We start from the raw sequence: 23,081 nt of genomic DNA on the forward strand, positions 1-23,081 counted from the left end.
GTTGATCACTGGAGAGGGACAGTGTATGTCTCCAACAGCAATAAGGCTTCTGTATTTAAATGTCTTTTACAGCCAGTGGTGACATGCCCCCTCGGGATGGTCACATTCTACTGGGATGGTATATGTGTGAAAATAGCACAAGTAAGTGACTGTAGTAATTTTAGAAACACATTGAAGACAGAAACCCATGTTTTAGTTTTCATGTTGTCATTAAATTATTATAAATTCACAACCTCTCTAATCAAATGTCTTTAGATTCAATACACAACAAATTTATACATTTTCATTTTTTTCTCACAGGTTTCGCACAATGCATTGCATATAAACTCATACATATTTTGCTGTTATAACATATGAGGGAAACCACAAATTATTTGTTCTTGAAAATGATGGTTTCCAGCATTTGAAATGCTATTATAGGAAAAAAGAAAGCATTAGTGGATATTGTGACTAATTACCTCTGCACCTAAACATGTATCCTAAACAAAGTTTACAACTGAATATCCAGATTTGCTGAACAAAGATTTTTACTAGAAAAGGTCAGACTGTTTCAGATATATAGCCTTGAAATAGTAGGCTCCACCAGTAGGCATACATGGCCATTAAAATATACCTGGGTAACACGTTGAATTATACTCAGTTTTTGTTAGATGTGAATATAACTCATGTTTTGGCTGAATGAATGCAGCCCATATCCAGAATCATATTATTGAGTTGTGCTTATATTAGAAATACAGAATCGTAAACATTTCAGCAAACAAAGCAACATTTCTATTATTGCAGGAAGAGTGATGCCTAAATTCCCTGTACTGACAAAGACTATATGCTACAGTATAAATCAGGATTGAGATGCAGTGAAATCCTTGAGGATAGAATGTCAGTTTTGAGCATGTTTTATAACCAAGTAGATTATAAGAATTACCTGAACTTTTTATTATGAGCTGAATAAGGAAACTGGCATATGGCACTTTGTTCACAGCTAGAAAGTCAGTGTTCCAAAGGAGTTTTCTTGTTACAGTTTGGCAATATGTGTAATTTCCACTGAGGGGCAATTTGACCTCTGATCAAAAGACATGGTGAAACTAATATCCAGAAAATATGTGCGCATTTTCATTACATCAAAAGTAGAACCTTATATATTTCACAAGAATATCTATATCCATGTCTGATTCTGTAATGAAAGATCATAAACCCAAAAGACAGAACCAAAAGTGGTCAAACAAAAAAAGGGAATCACAAAATACTGAATGACTGACTAAGAATGAATCACAATCTATTGACTACTTCCCTCCCACAAAAATGTAAACTCCAGTTAAAAAACCTAGATCAAATGTCAAATTGGCAGTACTACAGTTAAGGAAAGAGTTTTTAGTAATATAATGTGTAGGGTTAGGGTAAGCACATGAGTAAGGACACAGAACTCACACAATACCAAATCTACAAAACAATAAATGTATCCTCTTACCTAACCCTTATCCTAATCCTTACCCATGAGCACTTGCACATAGTCATTAACTGCTATAATCTTTTCAGTCAAACATTCATTGCCTGCACATTCCTACTTACCTACACTATAGAAATAAACCTTCAGTCATTTGTTCATTCACTCATCTGACAATTTAATCTGTGCATTCTGTCTTTTTCACTCCCACCAAAACTTTTGAGCGAAATGTGCACTTGATATGTTTGAGATGTAATCCTATACCTATCAATATTTTTTGCATTTTCAATTGATTTTAATTAGTTTTAAAGTATCATTTTGCACTTACCTTTCTTATTTTCATTATACTGTGAGAGTCTACTGTGCTATTTATTGTTTTTTTTTTTTTTTTTTTTGCAATTCTTTAAAGTTTAAAGTTGTATTCTCAAACTGCTGTAAAGGCTGCTGTTCAACACTGAAATCCATAATTAGTATTAGGCATCTGTCTGTGATTCCTTAACATGTGGGATACAAACCATTCATTTTACAATAAGAGCAACAAAGTTTGCACTCTTGTGGCAGGAAATGGCAGATTTTACCTATCTGAGCTGGGAATTGCTGGTGGAAAGCTAATTGTGTGCTTTCCTGATTAGTATCAGGGCATAGTTAATATACAACTTGCTTTTTTCTGATCGTATATAAGCCTTGCATTTGTGCAAAGCTGCCCTTCATGCAGCAGTGTTTATCAATGCCTTGTATATACACAATTACTAGAAGTTCAAATTTCCCTATAAAAACACCTTGGAATTTTACCTCAGTCAATCGTTACTTATGGGGCAACTAGTATGCACAGTGAACAGCATTTATGCACTTAGTTAGGACTGTTTAGGTCTACCTTACCCTATTATAACACCAAGGACTATTGCTGCTTAGAGAGTATCTGATTTGCTTGTTGGGCAGCATTGCTGTTTAGGTTAGCTGCAGATTACACCAAGTAAGCACCCTTTCCTTATCCAGTTACAAACACCTCCCACTCCTATCCCTTGCAAGTACACATTAGGACCTACAACCATGGATGGGCACTTTCCTGCTATCTCTGCATCTAGCCTGGTGGACATGGGGATCCTGGGGCAATACAGCAATTTCCTTATGTACACTGAAAATAACTTAATTCTTGAACAGACAAATACAGTATGTGAGAGATGTAGTTACACACTGAAACTGGAGGCTAGAATCTCACATACTGACACAAAAGGCAACAGATTGTCAGCAACTTACACGTATTGCTCACTGCACCCACAAAATCCACACACATAGACCCACATATGCAGAGGTGCTCACATGTAACTTACCCAAACCTCAAAGGTCTTTCAGGCATAGTCCTCAGAAACTATGCATGCACTCAAACAAGATAATTTGCATCACAACATAAAGCCACATCTCATTGTGTCTCAACTATCAAGCACTTAAGGTGAAACACTCCACAACTCAATATTCTGGTCATAGGAGACTACTTTGTGAGACACACTGATGTCCTTCTTACCAGGCTGGATGAGGAGAAGGTTACAGTTAGTTGTCTGTCAAACCACAAAAACAAGAATATGCACTTCCTAGAAGCTCTCCTCACCTTGGAGAATGCTGAAGTCCTTGCAGTTACTGAAACATTGCTCAAAGCCGCTGAAAGCACTCTGGTAGTGAATGGCTATAATGGATTTCATACATTCTGACCACCCACTGAACACGAAATAGCAAAAGGCAGAGGTGTATCTATCTACATAAATGATAAGCACACCTCAAGGCTGGTCAAACTATATGACATGCTTGAGCTACTCCATGTCCAACTAGCCATGGCAGAAATCCATTACCATATTCTTGCCAGCTACAGGTCCCCCACCATAAACCAAGAAATACATCAAACCTGAAGTTACTAGAATCACTCACCTTCCAGATCAATACTATACTCATGACTAATTTCAACTACCCCTCCATTAACTGGGAGGCATACAAGACCACTAACATGCAAGCCCAAAGACTTCTTGACTTTGTAAATTCAAATGGCCTGGAGCAGCTAGTCTTTACTCCCACTAGGGGAGTAAATATCCTAGATCTGGTACTCACAAATATGGGAGAGCGCTGCACCCCCATCCCCAGTTTGATGTCCTCACTGGTAAGATCAGATCACAAAGTGGTCTTCCTTGAAATAAAACTTTAAGAACTTTTCTAAGGTAAATTACCCCCTATTAAGGGATGGCATAGCTAGTTTCCAAGCTAGTTTCCAAGCTCCACCAAATCCAGAAAACACAGGAACCTATGCAGAGGTGTATAAAAAACCCCTGCACAGAAATAGCAGTACCAGACTGAAATAAACCCAGGTCAAACCACAAAAACAAGCTACCCTGATGGACCTCTCGTATTAACAGACTGCACAACAAATGAAAGAAAATACCATCTAGAAGTAAAAGGAAATGTGCACAACAGACCAAAAAGTCCCTCATTAGTCGAAACAAGTGGATCAGGGAACTAGTCAAGTCTCTGAAAAGTAGATTTTGAGGTAAAAGTAGCCTCCAAATCTAAGGAAAACCATAAAACATCTCAGTTATGTCCACAGTCTTAAGGCTAACATCCAACAATGTGCAGAATTAGTTGTAGATGGTATCACCTATATGCACTCAGCTAGAAGATATAGCAAATCTGCTTGCCAACAAATTCAGCTCAGTTCTCACCTCCCCATTACCCCCAGTTCTTCCCCAATAAATACCCTCCACCACTCCACTGCCAATTATCATCTTAGAAAAGGTTACCACTGCAGTATCTAAAACTAAAAGCATGGCTTCATTGGGGCCTGACAATATACCAGGTTTCCTCTTAAACAGCTTAAATCAGGACTTATCAGGCCCATTAAGATCTCTGTTTAACCACAGTGTCTGGACTGGCTTTGTACCAATAGAGTGAAGGAGAGCAACAGTCATCCCTCTGCATAGAGGGGGACCATCTACTGACCCAGGAAATTACAGATCCATAAGTTTGACTAGTCTTATATGTAAGGCCATAGAAGGAATAATCATGGACCTGATAAATAATGCTACAGGAAATCTCCAAACAGTGGACATGACCCAATTCAGCTTTATCAAGGGCAGGTCATACCTTATGAATCTAATGGAGTTCTTTGAGGAAAGTCACTAAGTCCATGGATGAGGGTAAAACAGTACATATGACCTACCACAACCTGGCCAAGGTATGTGACACAATTCCACACTCAGATATTATAAATAAACTCACAAAACTGGGCATAAATCCCCACATCACCAGATGGACAGCCAGTTGGCTCATGGACAGGACACATGGTTAAAGTGGGTGAATGCAGATCTAGCAAGAGACAAGTTACAAGTGGTGTGCCACAGGGCTCAGTGCTGGGACCACTCCTGTTCAGAATATAGTTCTCTGAAGTCAAGGCTAATGTGGAAAGCCTCTGGATGACAAAGTCTGCCAAAGACTGCAAGTTGAATCAATTACTGAATCCTCCAATTATGTAGATATCCTTTAGGAGTATCTAGATCAGAAAAATGACTTTTGACAGAAACATGGCCTAAAACTAAATATTAAAAAATGCATTATCATACTCTTTTGGAAGTCAAATACTCAATCAAATTACAACATCAATAGCACACCCCTAAGAGTAGACTCAGAGGTAAGAAATGTAGGTACACAGATGCAGTAGATAGTAGTCTGAACTTTGACCATGCTGTGTCCACTGTGGTGAAGATGTCCTTCTATGTGGCACAACTTATTAGTAAAGGTATGGCATCCAGATCCAAGGAAATTATAGTCCCACTTTACTCACCCCTCATTAGACCAATAATTGAGGACAATGCGCCAATTGGCATGTACTTGACTAGTCACTTACAGCAGCTAGAGTGACCACAGAGGTTCATCATAAAGGAAATACAGGGTGTAAACAACATGTCTTATGTGGATAAACTAAAGGCCATATCCATTTAGTCTGACTCCTATTAAGGGGTTACCTATGCCTGACCTACAAGGCACTCACAAATCCAGCCCTGTTGAACTGCTACACATCTGCAAGTCTATCAGCATGAGAGTGACCCAATCTAGGGATCTAAACTTAGTCAGTGACTCAAACAAAACATGCTGGAGGGACAGATATGTGTCTCAGTGATTGACCCTTCTTTGGAACAGGATTCCTATTCACATAAAGCAGAGCCCCTCCCTGGCTCTCAACGAATGCAGTTTGGATTAATGGATGGGGAATCACAAATTTGCACCTGGGGTAGTGCCTATGTCCCTTATTGACAGGGGCAATCTGTAAGATACTCAAGGCATAGGCACAAGCCCATGCCATCCTCTTGCTACTAAGGGCCATATATTGGTTACAATCAGTTTATTATAGGTTCATAGGTAGATACTAGGCTATCTGCCCTAGGGCATTTATAAGCCTAGCCAGAGTGTATTTGGCTTCTGCCTCCCTATTAGATTAGCCTACTGTGCACCTCTGTAAAGTAGGTCACAGAAGGTACCCTTTTAAGATTAGTTTACTGTACCTCGGTCTAGTAGGTACACAGAAGAGATCCCAGGGGTGAATTTGCGATTTTCCATCCACGTGTCCAGATTTCGCTTGAAGAGGATCAGCGAGGGGCTATGTCTAACATGAATTGGGATTACATTTATATATTATCTATCTATATATTAGCTGGGCATGTACGATTTTTAAGTCATTACTCTGGCAATCTCCTATGAACCTTTGAACCTATGATTTTAACCAGCTAAAGCAGGAGGTCATATTTAGCACTAAGGTACAGTGAAATTCCTAAGTAAAGTAGCCGTCTTAGATATATTTTGTAGCTGAATATCCTATTGTTACAATGTCAAACAACAGTCATGTTCAAATCACAAAGGAAGACTGAGAAACCCCCTTTCATATATATGTTCTTGACTCAGGTATCCAAATGTCTTCCTTGCCATAATCTAACACTTTGCATTATTCTCAGTTTCCGTTGGAGTTGCTTTGTTGAACATCTGCAAAGCATATGGAGTACAAGTGCCTAAAATGTTTTTAATGAGTTGTGATTGCATTAAAAGTAAAATCCTGTTTATTTTTCCTAATAAGGATTTTGTTTTCGTTGTTGTTATCATTAGACTTATGTCCCAGTGCAATTTAGAATGTCTGTAGTAAAGTAATTTACACTGAAGATAAAATTAGGTGTCTTCATTTTTGGAATCACCCACTAAATGTGTTCTGTAGCTAAGGGTCATGTCATACTATTCAGAGAAATGTGTTTAATATTTTCATGTTTACAGCAATATTATAGATTGATAAACACCAGAAGTAGACTCTTACTGCATTTGGGTGAATAACCAATTAAAATCTGAAAACCCACATTGCCGAATGCCACGATGTGAAAAACAAATGGTCAAAAATCCAGACTTACTTAAAATAAGTCTGATATTGATATTTCACAGACTATTCCCTTTTCTCCATGATATGGCATGTATAAGTTTAGGGGACGCAGGAGGGTTTGCCAAATGAGAAGAGCATGTTCAATATTCACTGCTCTGCTGCATTTTTGGTCATTTTTTTCAGTCTCAGGACTCAGCAATGTGAGTCTTCAGATTTCAAATGGAGCCATTTGGGAGCTCTGTTTTCTTTTTTTTTTTTCTTTTTTTACCATTCCATTCCCTCCCCCCAAAAAAACTATTTTAGATTTACATGTTTTCAAACTCAGTGTGTAACTGAATTATATTGTTAGTGTGTTCTTATGAATGAAAACAAAAATAATACCCTTTTCTCAGAAAAACTGATATTTTATTGCTATAGCAAAATACTCATAATTTACTTCTTCTAATATGTACAAACATATCTGAAACTTTTTTATATTCAATAAATGTTTGTTAATATTTTTTCCAATATTCAAGTAATATATAATCAAATACAATAAAAGTGAACTATGAATGAAAATAGAACAATTATAATGAACAAATAAGAGCTATCTACAATATATACAAAGGCCTGAAATCAAAATGTTAGGAATAAAGCTCCAAATTTTTCCATTTTCCAGTATCATTTAAAATTTTTTTTAAACATTAGCAACAGAATTCATTTGATACAAATCAATAAGACATATCACTTTAATCCAAGGATTATTGGTAAATAAGTTAGGATGTATTCTTTGTTTAACATCTTAAACTTTGTTGTCTATTGTGTAATGATATTGCGATATAGAATATACAACAAAAGTGAAACTATCCAGGGGTCGTCCTGAAGATGTCATAAGGATATCTTGAAATACTGGGAATATACAGACATTTGAAGATAGTCCATATTCAGGGCAGAAGGGCTACTGAGATTCATAAACTGCACTATGTACAAGCCAGCTACTTCAGAACAAAAGAGTAATGTTTTTCTGTCTTCAAGGAAAATAAAGCTTATCTAAAATTTTAAAATATAATGTTGTGATTTCAGGTCTAAAAGAGTATTTCTATATAAAAGTGATATTTTCCTTCAAACAACAAATACCATGGACTTAGAGTAGTCTTCAGTGCTACCTTTAATGTTCACATAACATCTTCGGCTGTTTGCCTTTAATGGATAACAAACATCAGAACCAGCACCATCTTTATATCCCACGTACCCTGTTGATCCAATAACATGTTCAGATAATTTCACCCTTAAAGTGTTACAAACATTTTTCATTCCGCATACACTTACGATGTAATAATGTTAAGTATATTAAATAAATACTTATCTCCATTAATAAATAACTTTTTATAAATGTTAATTTTTTTCTACCAAAATAACAGGTAGTGGATACCTTTCCATCTAGACACTGCAAGGTATGTAAAAGAGTTAGGAATTTGTCTGGGAGTTTTATTAATGGGAGACAATTTGTTTCTAGGTATCAGTTTAGTTTTATCTCCTGTGGTGTAGTGTACATTCTGGGGTGTGCTTGCAGGAATCCAAAATGGTATATAGGGCAAATGAAAATGGTGGTAGAGTTAGGGTGTTGGAGCATTTGGGTGATATTCGCAACAGAACTATGAATAGTTCTGCTGCTGAACATTTTTATGTTGCACATGGGGTTTCTGATGAAACATTAATTTTTAGTGTGTTGGGCCAACCAATTATGTATGGAGGGGATGACCAAGTTAATAAGTTGTTGGGGTTGCAAAGTAGGATGATCTTGAATTTTAGAATGTTACATCCAATGAGATTGAATCTTGAGATTAATTTGACAGTAAGATAAAGCCTGATTTATTGTTTTAAACTTTGGGAGATTTTCATCCCTAGGAGTCCAAAAGGGTGGTTATCCTTTTAAAAGTAAATACATGTGTGAATTTAACCAGTAAAAATATTATAAATTAATGTAATCAAACATTTATAAACATTTATTTATGAATGGAGATATTTAAGCAATAACCGACGACGTTGTGTGGTATATTGAAGATTTACCAACGGTTGGCATGGTTTAATCATGAGGGCAAAGCCCGAGTGATTAAATAAAGCCAACCATGAGTAAATCTTCAATATATGACAACCACGGAGTTGGTTATTGGTATTATACAATGACTTTATTTAAGAAAAAAATACTTACTTTTCTTAAATAATGACTTTGCATAACGGCGCATTACTGTTCTTCTGCCAATGGTGGTATACTACTTCCTTGTGTTGATGTACTGCACATGCGTATGGGACTTGTGTTCCCACACATACCCAGTACATCAATGCTTTGAAACGGAAGCAACGGAGAAAAGAAATTCTCTGTTGCTCCAGTTTTTTTTTTTTTTTTATTTATTAAAAAAAAAAAAGTTTTGGACACTTTATACCAACAGAAAAAAGTTTGGGAGACCAGATTGGTATATTGTGGGATTTACAATGGGCACGCTGGCCAATCAATGTGCACGTTTTGGAATATTAATGGGAGGTGATTGTATAATTATTTATTTAATATACTTAACATTATTACAGCTTAAGTGTATTTGTAATGAAAATGTTTGTAGCACTTTAATGGTGAAATTGTTAACTGAACATGTTATTGGATCAACAGAGGGTGTGGGGTATAAAGATAGTTCTTTTGGTTCTGATGTGTGTTATCCACTGAATGTGAATTGCCAAGGTACCGATGTTATATGAACATTAAAAGTAGCACTGAAGACTGCTCTAAGTCCGTGGTGTTTGTGGTTATTTTATATTATTTTGCTACTGTTTAAATATGTCTTTGCAACGGGATGATGCAGTACCTGGAATTTTTCAGACTCCTGTTGGCCAAAGATGTTCTTTTCAGATTTGATTAAGGCATGTGAAGTTAGATGGACCAATGGTGATCCAAGTTTTTTGGAGGTTGAGAAGGAGCATGGTGCTCAATTAGAACTGTTGGAAAGATTGATGACCAGAGGGGTGAATTTTTTTTATGATACCAAGCTACTTGAAAAATGTTTGAGTTTGACTATCATGCCAAAAGGCTTGAGGGTTGATCAACTTCCTGCCTGGGACTTTAGTGATGATAAGTGTGATTTTCTGGAAGAGTGGAAGTGTATTTGGAGTGTACCTTGGGATAGCTCAGAGTTTTCATTAAAAGAAATACAAGGAGTCATGAAAAATTACAACAGGAGATTGTTGAGTTGCAGAGTAAGGTATCCATTTTTTCTGCTAGATCGGCAGAAATTAAAAATAAAACTGAAAACGTTGAACAAGAAACAGCTGCAAGAAAGAAAAATAAATTATTGAGAGACATGGTTGATTTTCACAGCAGTGTAATGTATACCTGGGAATGTAAGCCAAGAAGGGGAAGGGCCAGGATTAAGCAACCTGGTGCAGTTGCCTCTGCCTTAAGGGACTTATCAGTATCCTCAAGTGAAATATCTTCTAAAAATGAGTGTTTAGTTTGAAGATATACATGAAGATAGTTCCGGTGGACATTTGTTACAACATGGACAGTATGAGAAGTAGTCTTTTTCTCAGAAAGGAAGGGGAATAGGCAGAAAGAACCATGGCAGAGGGAAGAATGCGTGACAGCAGCCAGTCTGGTTGCAGTTAAATCTAATGACTCTCTTTTGGACTGTTATGGTTTAAGGCGAATTGTATTTAATCCCAGTGACTCTGCTACTGTTTTGGACTTTGATGTTCATTTGCATAATGGTAAAGATGGACCTCAAATAAAGAGGTTACAGGTAATTTATTTATCAGATTTTTGTATTTCTGCAGACACCCTGAATGTTTTGTGTAAGGGCACCAAGTTTGTACTCACTAGGTTTCCTACATTGGCTGATATATTATTAGAAGGGAAGAATTTTTGTAGGAAGCTGTATTTGAGAGTATATTTCAGCAAGAATGTACCACTTGCAAAATCTGAGGGCTGGAAGAATTTGACGATGACCTTTTGTTGGATTTATCCATACACGAATGTCAACTTTTTGAACATGGTGATGTGTTAGAAAATATAAATTAAAATGGTAAAAGTGAGAGTGGGTTTTTTTTGTATTGGACACACTAATCTTAATGTTCCTGAAATGTTGCACACTAGTACTTTTTGTCCACCCAAATGTTCTTCTGCTATATGTTTGTTGAAACAGATCCTATCCAAAAAGGATGAATTTGAATTTTTAAAATTCATTAAAATGCCCAAGAAATATAATCTAGCAAAAAAATGAATGGGAAGCACTGAATGATTTAAAGAAAAATCTGAATAAGTATGTGTTTAAGCGATCTGACAAGGGAGAGAACTGGATAGTGGTGAACAGGTCTCAATATGTACAAATGGTTGAAAAGCTATTATGCATAAAGAGTGACTATGTTAAATTGACAAAACAAATTGTTGAATTTAATACTGAATTGTTAGAGTTGCTAGAAAGGGGTGAAAGATTACGGTTTCTAACTGTTAAAGATGTGAAAAAATGGTATGTGTCTAAACCAGCTGACCCAATATTCTGTGCTATACCAAATACTCATAAGGACCTGAATGACCCCCAGGAAGACCTATAGTGTCTAGAATAGGTTCTTATTTGGAGAAGGTCGGTATTTTACTGGACTCAGTATTAAAGGATTTGTGCAGGGCTCCTACACGTGAACAATACTCAGAAATTATGTGAGTTAGTGAAGAAAATTGGATGGCAAGAAGAATTTTATTGGACCACAATTGATGACAATGCCCTTTATAATAATATTAAGGTGGAATGTAGTTTGGAGGCAATATGACATATGTTGGGGTAGGGCCACGTGCCGCATTCATTGCCAGTTTATTGGAGTTTTGTTAGACTCAATTATTTTTTGCTTGAGAAAGCAGTTTATTTACAGAAAAAAAAAAACAGCAATGAGAGCCCCATATTCCTCTTTGTATGCAGTCATCTATATGGGGGGGATCTGAAAATAGATGTATATATAACACAAGGTTCCTTAGGGAGCATGCTATACTGTATAAATGCTATATAGATGATTTAGTTTTCATCTGGGGCGATTTCCCTTCTGAACTCCTTTTGTTTGTGGATTTTGTTTGTGGGTTAATTAATAAAAGTAGATTATTTAATTCTTAGATGTTGAATTTTACGTGGATAAGTATAATAACATTCAGCACAAGCCTTTTCGGAAACCTACTGCTGTCAGTTTCTTGCATGCATCCCCCACATTTAATTAATTCCCTTCCTGTTGGGGAGCAAAAACGTATTTGTTGCAATACCTCAGATGCTAGTTTGAAGGGTAAATATCTGCAGGAAGTAGTTAGCAAGCTATTAGATAGGGGTTATAGTAAGGTGTTGTTAGATTCAGCAATAGACGAGGTTAATGGAAGAAAATCATGTGGGAAATACAGGCAGTCTAATAACTATTTTAGGAATGGAGGGAGAAATGATGAGGTGGATGACAAGAAGGACATTTATTTTGTGTCTAAATATTCTCCTTTCTCTGAAACAATGAGAAAATTAGTCCCTGATAGCTGTCATTTAGTGTATACAGATGAACAGGTGGGTCAGTTATTTCCCAGAAATGTTAGATTCTCATATGGGAGATATTCAAATTTGAAAGAACTTCTGACTGGTGGGTTTCTTGGTGTTTATAATGAATAACAGATAGTGGGTACCTTTCCATGTGGGCATTACAGGTTGTGTAAAAGAGCTAGGAATTTATCTGGGACTTTTATTAATGGGAAAATGTGTTTCTAGGTATCAGTTTAGTTGCAACTCTTGTGATGTAGTGTACATTCTGGGGTGTGTTTGCAGGAATCCAAAATGGTATACAGGGCAAAAAAAGGATGGTCAAAGTTAGGGTGTTGGAGCATTTGGGTGATATTCGCAACAGAAATATGAATAGTCCTGTTACTGAACATTTTTATGTTGCACATGGGGATTTTGATGAAACATAAATTTTTAGTGTGCTAGGCCAGCCAATTATGTATAGAGAGAGTGACCAGGTTAATAAGTTGTTGGAGTTAGAAAGTAAGATGATCTTGAATTTTAGAATGTTGCATTCAAGGGGGTTGAATCTTGAGGTTAATTTAACAATAATATAAAGCCTGATTTATTGTTTTAAACTCTGGGAGACTGTTACCCCAAGGAGTCCAAAAGGGTGGCTATTCTGGTATGAGAAGTAAATGAATGTGTGAATTTAACTGGTAAAATATTAAAAATTAATGTATTTAAACATTTATAATCAGTTATTAATGGAGATATTTTTTTCATATTCTTAACATTATTACAGCATAAGTATGTTTGGAATGAAAATGTTTGTAGCACTTTAAGAGCGAAATTGTTATCTGAACATTTTATTGGATCAACAAGGGGCATGGGGTATAAAGATGGTGCTGGTTTTGATATGTGTTGCCCATTGAAGGCATGAACATTAAAGGTAGCACTGAAGACTGCAATAAGTCTGTGGTGTTTGTTGTAATTTTATATTATTATGTTGCTGTTTAAATATGATATTGTTTTTCCTTTATATGTTGAGACATAAAAAGGTATACATTTTTCTCATTAAAATTTTAGATGCAGTTTGTCATTAGCTTTTGAGATTAGAAGCCCAGTCTAAGGGTGGTTTATAGATGATTATACCAGTAATATTAAATGTAAAAATCCAGAAAAAATATTGAATCATTTTGGAGATAGACACAGCTACATCCAAACAGTTAAAATAGCCAAAATCAGGCAGTATTCTGGGGACAGACCTTCTGAAAACGCTCAGCAATTAAGTGGATAATCACTCATGCCATTTCTGTGAAAAGGACTTGGTAGATTCAAACATATTCTCTGAGTGTGTAATGCTAGTTGTGATTATATGGAGATGGTTAATGACAGCTGTTAACTACATGGGCCTTCTAACAACAACCTGAACTGCTCATTTCTTATCCTAAATCACTCCAATATCAGCCCGTAGTGATTTCACTTTATTTTCCTGATTCACTTGACCTTGTGTCATCAAAGCTCAGCATCAGCTACTTTCAGATCTAATAGAATAAGAAAAATAATTGTCTTTTTTGGGGGGAGGGGGGCAAGCTTCAGCTTTGCCACTCAAACCCTTACTTGATTTATTATTCTCACACCAAGATCACTTCCCTTCAGAGAAAGACTGATCACTGGTAGGTAATGTAAAGTCTGCGTTGCTTTTTGTTCAGCATGCTACAAGATCAGGGAACCTGCTCAAGGGGACATATGAGCAATATCACCTCATTGTTTGTGCTAAAGCAAAAGTGGCACATGCAACTAACAACTCAAGTCATCACATACAAGCAACTGTGATATGAACTTTGGTGATCCAAGTGAATGAATAAAACATCGCTAACTGCATTAATGACAAAATTCTGCTTCCATTGCCTCCTATACTTACATTATCTGTAAGTTATCATGACATAAAGTAACCTACAAAAATGGGTCAGTTGAACCCTAACATTAATGAAGACTGTCAGAATAACCCCAAAAAGTATGGAACTAGTACGTGAAAGCCCTTCATAAGTTATGCAAAGTGTGTCCAGATAGTAAAACATTAAATTATGTGGATTTTAACAGAAATTATCTGTACTTGATGTAAGGACTTAAATGGCTTCACTATTCCTTGCTAAACATAAAGTGGAAGAGCCATACCTCTCAACTGCTATGATTTGGCCCAAAATTTGTATTGCTTTTTCTAGATTTACTACCACTAACTATATAAGGTCTGGTATATAAAGACCTTATACTGTGAAAAGTGAGAATGTAATTCTCTTTCTGACCCTTTGCTATGATTTTTAAAGGCCAGTGCTATGATTTTATTGCTTGGAGGTTGAGAGGTGTGAGAAGAGCTTCCATATGGTTAAATTAACTTCCCAGTGTTGAACTTGCAATTTTCTCTTTTCCACAGGAAATCACTGCCAGCACAGTTTCTAATTGTGTAGAGCTTGTTCCTTAAAAGAAAGCTTACCTTTATTTTTTTTATTGGGTTGAGTTTGCAATGTGTTGTGTTTTCATCAACTTGGACCTTGATGATAAGTACACAAACTGATTTAAATACGTCAACAGTTTGGGACAATTTATTAATTGTTCTCTCATGAATTGCATCACTGAACAGGTTGCTATGTGATAGGGTCAAAGAAAATGCAAGACAATTGAGTCTCCAACCATTTATCACTTATCATTACCTATCCTTAGACTGCACCTTCATTTTCATGGGCAGCTGAGCTACTCAAGCCAAGGATGAATTTGTTAATACCCATTCAATCATCTAGTTCACAGTTGAAGCAAGATAATGCATCACATTGCTTAATTTGCAGTTGGATTCCTTTCCAAAGGTAGGGAAGGCATTGTGGAATGAACCTATCTCATCACTGTGTTTTATTTATTTGCTAATTAAAATTTAGATCCCTGGTTCTGGTATTATGTGGGACTATTTGACTTATGAATATAGTATTTCAGTATTTATACAGGTCTAGATCCAGTCTAAATGCAGGAGAGCCTTCAAGGTCAGGCAATGTGCTGTTGAGACTTTTGGAACTGAACAATGCTAGTGGGACCCTAATGACATGGAAGCTAACACACAGATTTCCCCTCTGGAATCTATACGATATGGAATGAAGGGACAGTGCTGCTACTCTTCTCTTGCAATTTAGGGTTTTTAGGACCAGTCATCTTCTTAGTTAGGAACCTCTGGGGTCTTTCTAGTTGTTCGATCTGTCTAGTGAGGTGCATCCCAAAGGGAGCATTGTATTTAATAACTGACCTAACCAATGTTGAATATAAAGGGACAACGATGACCACTTCAGATCTCAGTGATTTTCCTTTAACAATTAGCTGCACTAAGTAGAAAGACTTTCTGACTACTGTCATTACATGATGATCAAAGAAAGGAATTATCAACCCAAATACCAAGATCTTTAATAATATTTTCATTTTGGAATAGGTTATATATTGTCTATGTTATATCCACGTGGGGGGGGGGCATATTGTTTACCAAAAGTGACAATGTTGTATTTTTTTAGCATTTAATTCAAACCCATTTTAGTACATCAGGTGTTCATGACTATATGTTCTTGCTGAAGGGCTTGGGCATCAGAGGAGGATTTGACAACAACTCTGAGTTTACAGTCATCAGCAAGCATGGTGAGGTAGTGGTCTTGGTTCATCTACTGGCAATCAGTAAAGTAAATGCTGCACAAAAGAGGTCTCAGCACTGAGCTCTGTAGAACACTACTAGTCACCTTCATACTCTCTGAAGCAGCTGCTACCTGTGAATGTGGGTTCTGTTTTTTGGCCTATTTGCTATCCATTTTACTATACAGGGATCTATTTATAATGCATTAATTTCATCAACTATGCTAGCATGGAGGATAGTGTCAAGCACCATGGCCAGCTCAGGGTACATCATGTGGACAACATGAGTGCTGTCAACAGCCCATGTTACCCTTTTGAAGAACCTAATTAGACTCATTAGATGGGATCTATCCTAGACAAGGCCAAACTGCTATGGGCATTGCCTAATGAAAAGTTTAATATCATAGGCTATCAGGTAAGTTATATCTTCCATGGCTTTGTAGATAAGACTTGTCAGGCTGATGAGCCTATAATCCCTGGTGTTCATAATACAGCCACTCTTCTTGAGTGGCATCACTACTACTGTGCTCCAGACCTCAGAAACATAGCAAGTGGATAAACTCAGTTAAATACTTTAAGGAGTTGCTCTGCCAGGGCCTGTTTACTACTGTTTATTAAACAGTCAGGTATATTTATCTGGTCCCATGCAGGAAGTATGTTTAGCTCTGGAGAGCACCTTCAGTACATGCTCTTTAGTGATACTGGGAGTCTGAGAGATTCAGGGATGAGTGGCCTTTAGACAGTCACTTTAGGGTAAAAGTTACCCTAAATTTGTTTCATTGCATGTTGGTAATGTCTACTGAATCAGAATAGGCAATGCCATTTTGAATTAGATCAGGGCAATATTGGGTGTTACTTATTAGCTTCATAATGTAGCTAGAGAAGAATTTATGACTGTCCTTAGCTTCTTATGCTAACCTAAGTTCATGGGCTGCTTTAGTAGGCCTAATGATATTTTCCAAGTTTTTAAGTTAATATTCTGATGTTATCCTTGATATTTTGTACACTTTAACAAGTTTTTTTTTTATTGTAGAATTTATTTATGTTGCAGACCACCAGAGTGGTTTGCTTTTAAATTTCCCATTATATTTCAGTCTGATTGGCACAATACTCTTTAATGAAACTACCTGTTGTGGCAACATCTGTAGTGATTCTGCTATAAGTGAATTTTGAAACTTTGTCATAGAATTTAATGAGATTAATACATTTGAATACCTTGAATTCTCACATATTGGTTTCAGTGGATTTGGAGAATTTGAAAGTGAAGGTCACCACTTTATTACCTGACTTAACCAGGAAATGAAATACCAGGGGAAAGTGCATGAAGAAACTATGTCCATAAGGACCAGCTCAAGAATATTAGATCTTATAGTGGCTTTGTTAACAATCTGGTCAAGTGAGCTTTTGTTTATTTTGAGAGTAGCTTACATTTGAGGTATAGTTTAGTCCAGTTTATTGTGGGGTAGTTGCTCTCCCAAAATAATTGAGTTTTTGATTTTAGGGAGTTCATCAAGCACATTTAGGAACATTACATGATTTTCACAAAACACAGATGGTATCCTATAACAGGCTATACACTGACAGTTGGTCCTGTTTAGTGTGAACTGGAGCTCAGCTGGTTATGTTTGTGGGTTTTGGTAATCTGCCTAGAGGTGATATGGTCCCTAATGACTATAGAGATGCCTCCACAATTGGCATCGTGTATGAAGATATGGTAAGTACAAATTCCAGGAATGGAAGGAGTGCTTTCTGAACATGCAAACCAAGTTTCAGTATTTGTACAGATATGGATATAATGTAAATGTAGGGGAGCATTCAAGATCAGGCAGTTTGCTGTTGAGACTTCCAGCACTGAACAGAGCTACCTTAATGTCAACATATTTGAATAGGATATGTTACTTATGTTAAGATGTCCATTGGCAGGACTCTGTCTGAAAATGACATTGTAGGATTAGCAAAGATTTTCTCCAATATGCAGAAGCCCTGGATTGAGAGGTGCAGGTCATTCTTTGCAAAGCAAGTAGGACATTCAAGCATCTTATCTCCTACTGACACATACTGGATCCCCCTGGAATGACTCCAATGGATTGTTGAAACCAATTATGTTTTTTTTTTTGCACATAGGCATTATTCTTGGAGAAGAAAGGATTCCACTTGAGATTACAGCCTTGCCTGCATTTGTGAGAGGCATGGAACGTTCTGTCAACTCTCTTTGAATATCCCTCAGAGGTTTACATAGCAAGTCATTCATCCCTAAGTAAATCACCAGCATCTTGTAGTTAGATCAATGGGTCTTAAGGGCTGTTAAGGTACCAAAGATCCTGACAACTGAAAGACAACTCCCTATTACCTAGTCTTTGTCTAGCCTACTGAGAGAAGAATCAGTGTGTCTTAATATAGAGTCAGAAATACCAAAGCATTTTATTTGCAGAGTAATTTGGTACATCGGATTTGAGTTAATTTAACTCTTGGTAACTCATTGTTAAAAGTGTGCTGAAAGGTTACAGTCTGTGTTTTCTTGTGAGAGTGATGTCTCCATATCTGTTAAATATTCGCATTTCTCACAGGTAGAATTTCCTGTGTTGAGTAAGAGTTTACTTTCTGTGAATATAAGGCAGTTGCTACATTGCCTTAACATACCAAATAATATGAGTACATATATAAATGTCTGCATGTGTATGGAAGAGTGAATGAGGGGGTGCTTTAGCCAACAGAATGCATGGTCTGACAGTGGTACACGTACACACATACACACACACACACACACACACACACACACACACACACACACACACACACACACACACACTGTTTCTCTTTTTCTCTGCAATAAAAGCAATAAAAACAGTTTTATAACATTCTGTCTTTTTTAGCAGCTACTGATCTACTAACATCAGAATGTGGGCAGTACCTGACAAGGAGAAATACATTATGTCTATGCTATGTCATGAAGGTGGAGACAAATTCCTCTGCCAAAGTATGTGTGAAGTTAAGCTTAAAAAAGTGGGTGGTCTTTCCCTTCCTTTGATTCCAAGGCAAGCATAGGAAAGTTTCATAAAGTACAAGTAGGTATTTGGTATCCAAGCAATACTGCAGCCATATTGTAAGAAGAAAAACTGTAGGAGAAAGTAGACGTTTCCTTTAATATGACTGGCTTTTGTATGGGGTTATTAGAATTTTGCAAATCAGAAAATGTACTACTAGAAAACCCTACTTATCAAAACTGAAGAGATTTTCTTTGGTGATGGGCCAAAGACAATAAAATTTGCCTTTAGCCCTAGATTACTTTCCTAGTCTTTTTAAAAAAGACCAGGTTTACACTTCAGTTAATGTTCACAGCTCAACATTTTCTATATATGGACCATAAGACTGAGCCCCTCCTCTCTTTCTATAGTAAAATTGATTTAAATGGCATTCTACATCTGAAACCTCCAAAGAAGACTTGGACTCCTTAGCAATTTTTAAACCACTTTAAATACGGTTTCATCCCACATTCCCCTACCCATTAGCACTCTATCACTTGCTGGCCTACTCAGTCTTTTCTTTTCTTCTGACATCTAAGGACACTGCAATGGGTACGTGAAAGTATGGAATCTTTGTTGTCATGCATTTACTACAGAGATGATTCCAATAAGTTAGAGTAGGTACAAAGGAGCACTAAATGTGGTATATGGGGTGGTCTATACCCCAAGAGTTTTAAAAGTCAATAAAAATTTTATTTTGAAGACTTTTTAAATTCAGATGGTATACAATCAATGCACTTTTTGCTGACCTCTGCTTTACCCCAACTATCCTTGTACTATGACAGAAGTCTAGTAATTTATTGTCTTGAATCCACAACACCACTGTATGTTTGTTTCTTTTTTAACTACAATAGCTGCTGTAATATGGGTGGAAATGAGGTAATGTTACCTTTTATTAATATCAACAGCCCTGAGTAATGTAACTGGGTTTTGTGTTAGGTGAATCTGAAGGCACCTTACCAAAAGCCCAGTACCGTTGATAATTTCTGCCTGCTGTTTTATAAAACTGAAGCCAAATTAAACAATGTTTCCACTAAATATTGTAATCGGTTGTGGGATTTTCTTTTTTGGATGCTGAAACAATGCTGCCATAATTTCCTTGTATATCTGGGCTTATCATAAACTTTTACTCAAGGCACCCTCACAATGAGCCTGTGCAGCTGGCAGATTTTGTTCGCTGTGTTATAATGATAATAATACTGTTATGATACTAGTAATACTGCAATGATGCTATCTCAACAGCATTACTAACAGAGTAGGAAGAAGCCAAAAGAAATGGTTGAGCTGTATATTTACTTTCTTAGCTCATTTGTAAATATGCTCTCATATGTAAAATGTCACTGACACAGTAAATAAAATGCATTATAAATGCATGGCAATAGCTCTATGACATTGTGCAAATGTGTACATATCATTAATGTAAGTGTAAAAGTAATTAATATTTGCATACATAATTATTTATGCAAGCAATAATACCTGACAGGGTGTGTGTTAATATGTAATTAACGCTCACCAAGGGGTGTTATGAGGCCCAATGCTGCAGAAGGAAGTCCTCTATACCCCTGGAAGGGTGTTAACTACACATTAACACACACCCTGGAGGGCATTATTGCACTTAGAGAATGGGCTGTCTGTAAAATTGTTGCATTTTACTTTCTTATTTATTTTTTAAGTACTATATTTTTTTATATATTTTTGATGTAAAATAGTTCCTTCACATAATGTTTCAAACTTGCTGTAATATATGTTAATGGTGTTGGAGGAAGCATTTTACATCCAAATTATAATACTTAAAAAAAAACAGGTATTTATTTTTTTCATCCCTTACTCCTAAAATGTTTGGTTTATTGCCAGTCATTGGAGACAGAAGTTACTAAATAATGACATACATTTGAGTTTCAGAGTTTTATTTCCTTCAGAAAATTCATGCTAACAAAATCCTTTTAAGCAAGTTTATAATTTTATAAGAGCAATAATTAAAATCTGTTCTTATTTGTGAGCCGTTGTTCCCCTTTTATTTTAGGCTTTGTCCAGATTTCTTCAGCTGAAGGGTCCAGAGATATACAAACCTCTTTGCTGCTGCCAGTGGTAGATCTCACTCTCTCTCTCTCTCTCTCTCTCTCTCTCTCTCACACACATACAGCGCTGCCTCAGAAAATGCATGCTAACACAAATCATTTAAAATATGTTCCTATTTTGAGCCTTTGTCTCGTTTATTTTAGGCTTTTCCAGATACCTTGATCTAAGAGCATACCTCTCAACTGTACATATTTTTGCAGAATGCCCAGATTTTTGCCTCATATTTTAGGTCTGTTCCTCATAAAAATGTGTTTTTTGACAAACCTCTGGGATGATCTAAAGATTACAATCACTAAATAATGACATGCATTTGAGTTTCAGACTTCATATCCTTCAGAAATACGTGTTAACACAAATCCTGTTATTCTAGCAACTTTCTAAGTTTATAAGAGCAATACTTAAAATGTGTCCCTATTTCTTAGCATTTGTTCCCCCATTATGTCAGGCTCTGTTCAGATTTCTTCTGCTAATAGGTTGAAAACTATGTCTGAGGATGGTATGCAAAACTGCTGCTGTTGCCAGGGGATCGCTGGATTGGTTTCACACTTTACTCTCTGTCACGCACGCACACACACACACACACACACACACACACACACACACACACACACACACACACACACACACACAGTCTCTTCTGCTTTCATGCACGCGTTCACTCACACATGCAGACAGAAACATAAACACACATAAACAAAATCATGGCAGCCATTCTGTTTTCTCAGTCCGAGTTCCATGACAGCTTGAAATGTTGCCATGAAGTGGCAGACTCATTTTTCAGTGGGAATTACTTGTACATTAATATCCTGCTGGAGAACGTTTGTTTTCTAAACAGGGTCCTGATGTACAGCTTGCCATTCTCTAATCATATTTTTTTAACTGCATGCCATGTGTGTGACTATGCCAGCACTATGACTCTTGGTATGTACTGTGCTTCTCATAGTTACCACAAATCTTCAAAAGGTTGAGTACCCCTGGTCTAATATATGCCTAGAAGTATAATAAAGTGCACTTTTTCTTTATATATATTTTTTTTCAACTTACCGAACAATTAATTACAATGCTTGGTTTATTCTGAATGCCAAGGCCACGTTCTCTACTTCCAAAATACACATACACATGTCCCTGAAATATAAAAATTGTCACAAGTTTTAGACTACATACAATTTTCTTTTGATTCAGATTTAAATGTAATAGGCCAGACTCATGAATTCCTACACTAAGTACACACTAAGGGTATGCATTCTGTATTCAAGAACATCTCTATCACATTTTTCTGCTATTTATTCACTCAAAGATTACACTAAGTATACACAGTCTACACTTTCTGGCAACCTTTATGAATTCCCATCAATATTTAAGACTGCAAGAAAATCATTAGGAAAAATAAAATTAGGAGAAAGAAGTTGGGTGTTATGCTTATGTTGTCTACTCACTCAGAACGGTATACTCTTGGTGTACACTTAGCATAGGCATTCATAAATTCACCCTAATGTTATTTTTTTAAGTTACTTTTTTCCTCCAAAGCACATTGTACAATGCAAAGAATGTCCAGGCAAATTTTACTGAACTGCAAGTCTTTAATTTGCAATAAATTTAAATAATTTTTAGTGAGATCTTTTTATCTAGCCAATCAATCAGATTTACTAATATGCTTATTTATCTAGGCACATTAAAATATAAAATATATAACATTTGTAAGATGTTATGAAGAATTATAATGCAGTATTGCTGTGTAATGTAGAGTGATAAAACCCTATGTCTCAGATTACTAACTGAATTTACAGCTTTGGCAGCTCAGACAGACAGGTAGGGATAGATGGCAGAATGTGTGTGTGTGTGGGTGGGGGGTTAGTATGATCTGTCACACTTCTGACCCTTACAGGAGTTTGGGGATTGCAGTTATTTGTCACTGTGGCTGACACCACACATTATTTAGGTAGACACTCCAGGACCATGTGTAGACACATGCTGGAGACATCCAGAAACACAAATCTTTG

At 36.5% G+C, this 23,081-nt stretch overlaps 1 protein-coding gene across 1 annotated transcript in view; it reads right to left on the reverse strand.

The window, feature by feature from the left end:
* The window catches only part of GPLD1 (glycosylphosphatidylinositol specific phospholipase D1), an 871,054-nt gene that overhangs the window by 298,891 nt on the left and 549,082 nt on the right, over positions 1–23,081 (reverse strand). Inside the window, exon 16 of the mRNA XM_044065746.1 lies at positions 22,126–22,206. Coding sequence (XP_043921681.1) covers positions 22,126–22,206 — 81 coding nt within the window. The remainder of the gene's footprint in view (positions 1–22,125; positions 22,207–23,081) is intronic.

Source organism: Protopterus annectens, chromosome 3.part0, assembly GCF_019279795.1.
Source record: "Protopterus annectens isolate FY-2018-M chromosome 3.part0, PAN1.0, whole genome shotgun sequence".
Classification (NCBI taxonomy): domain Eukaryota; kingdom Metazoa; phylum Chordata; order Ceratodontiformes; family Protopteridae; genus Protopterus; species Protopterus annectens.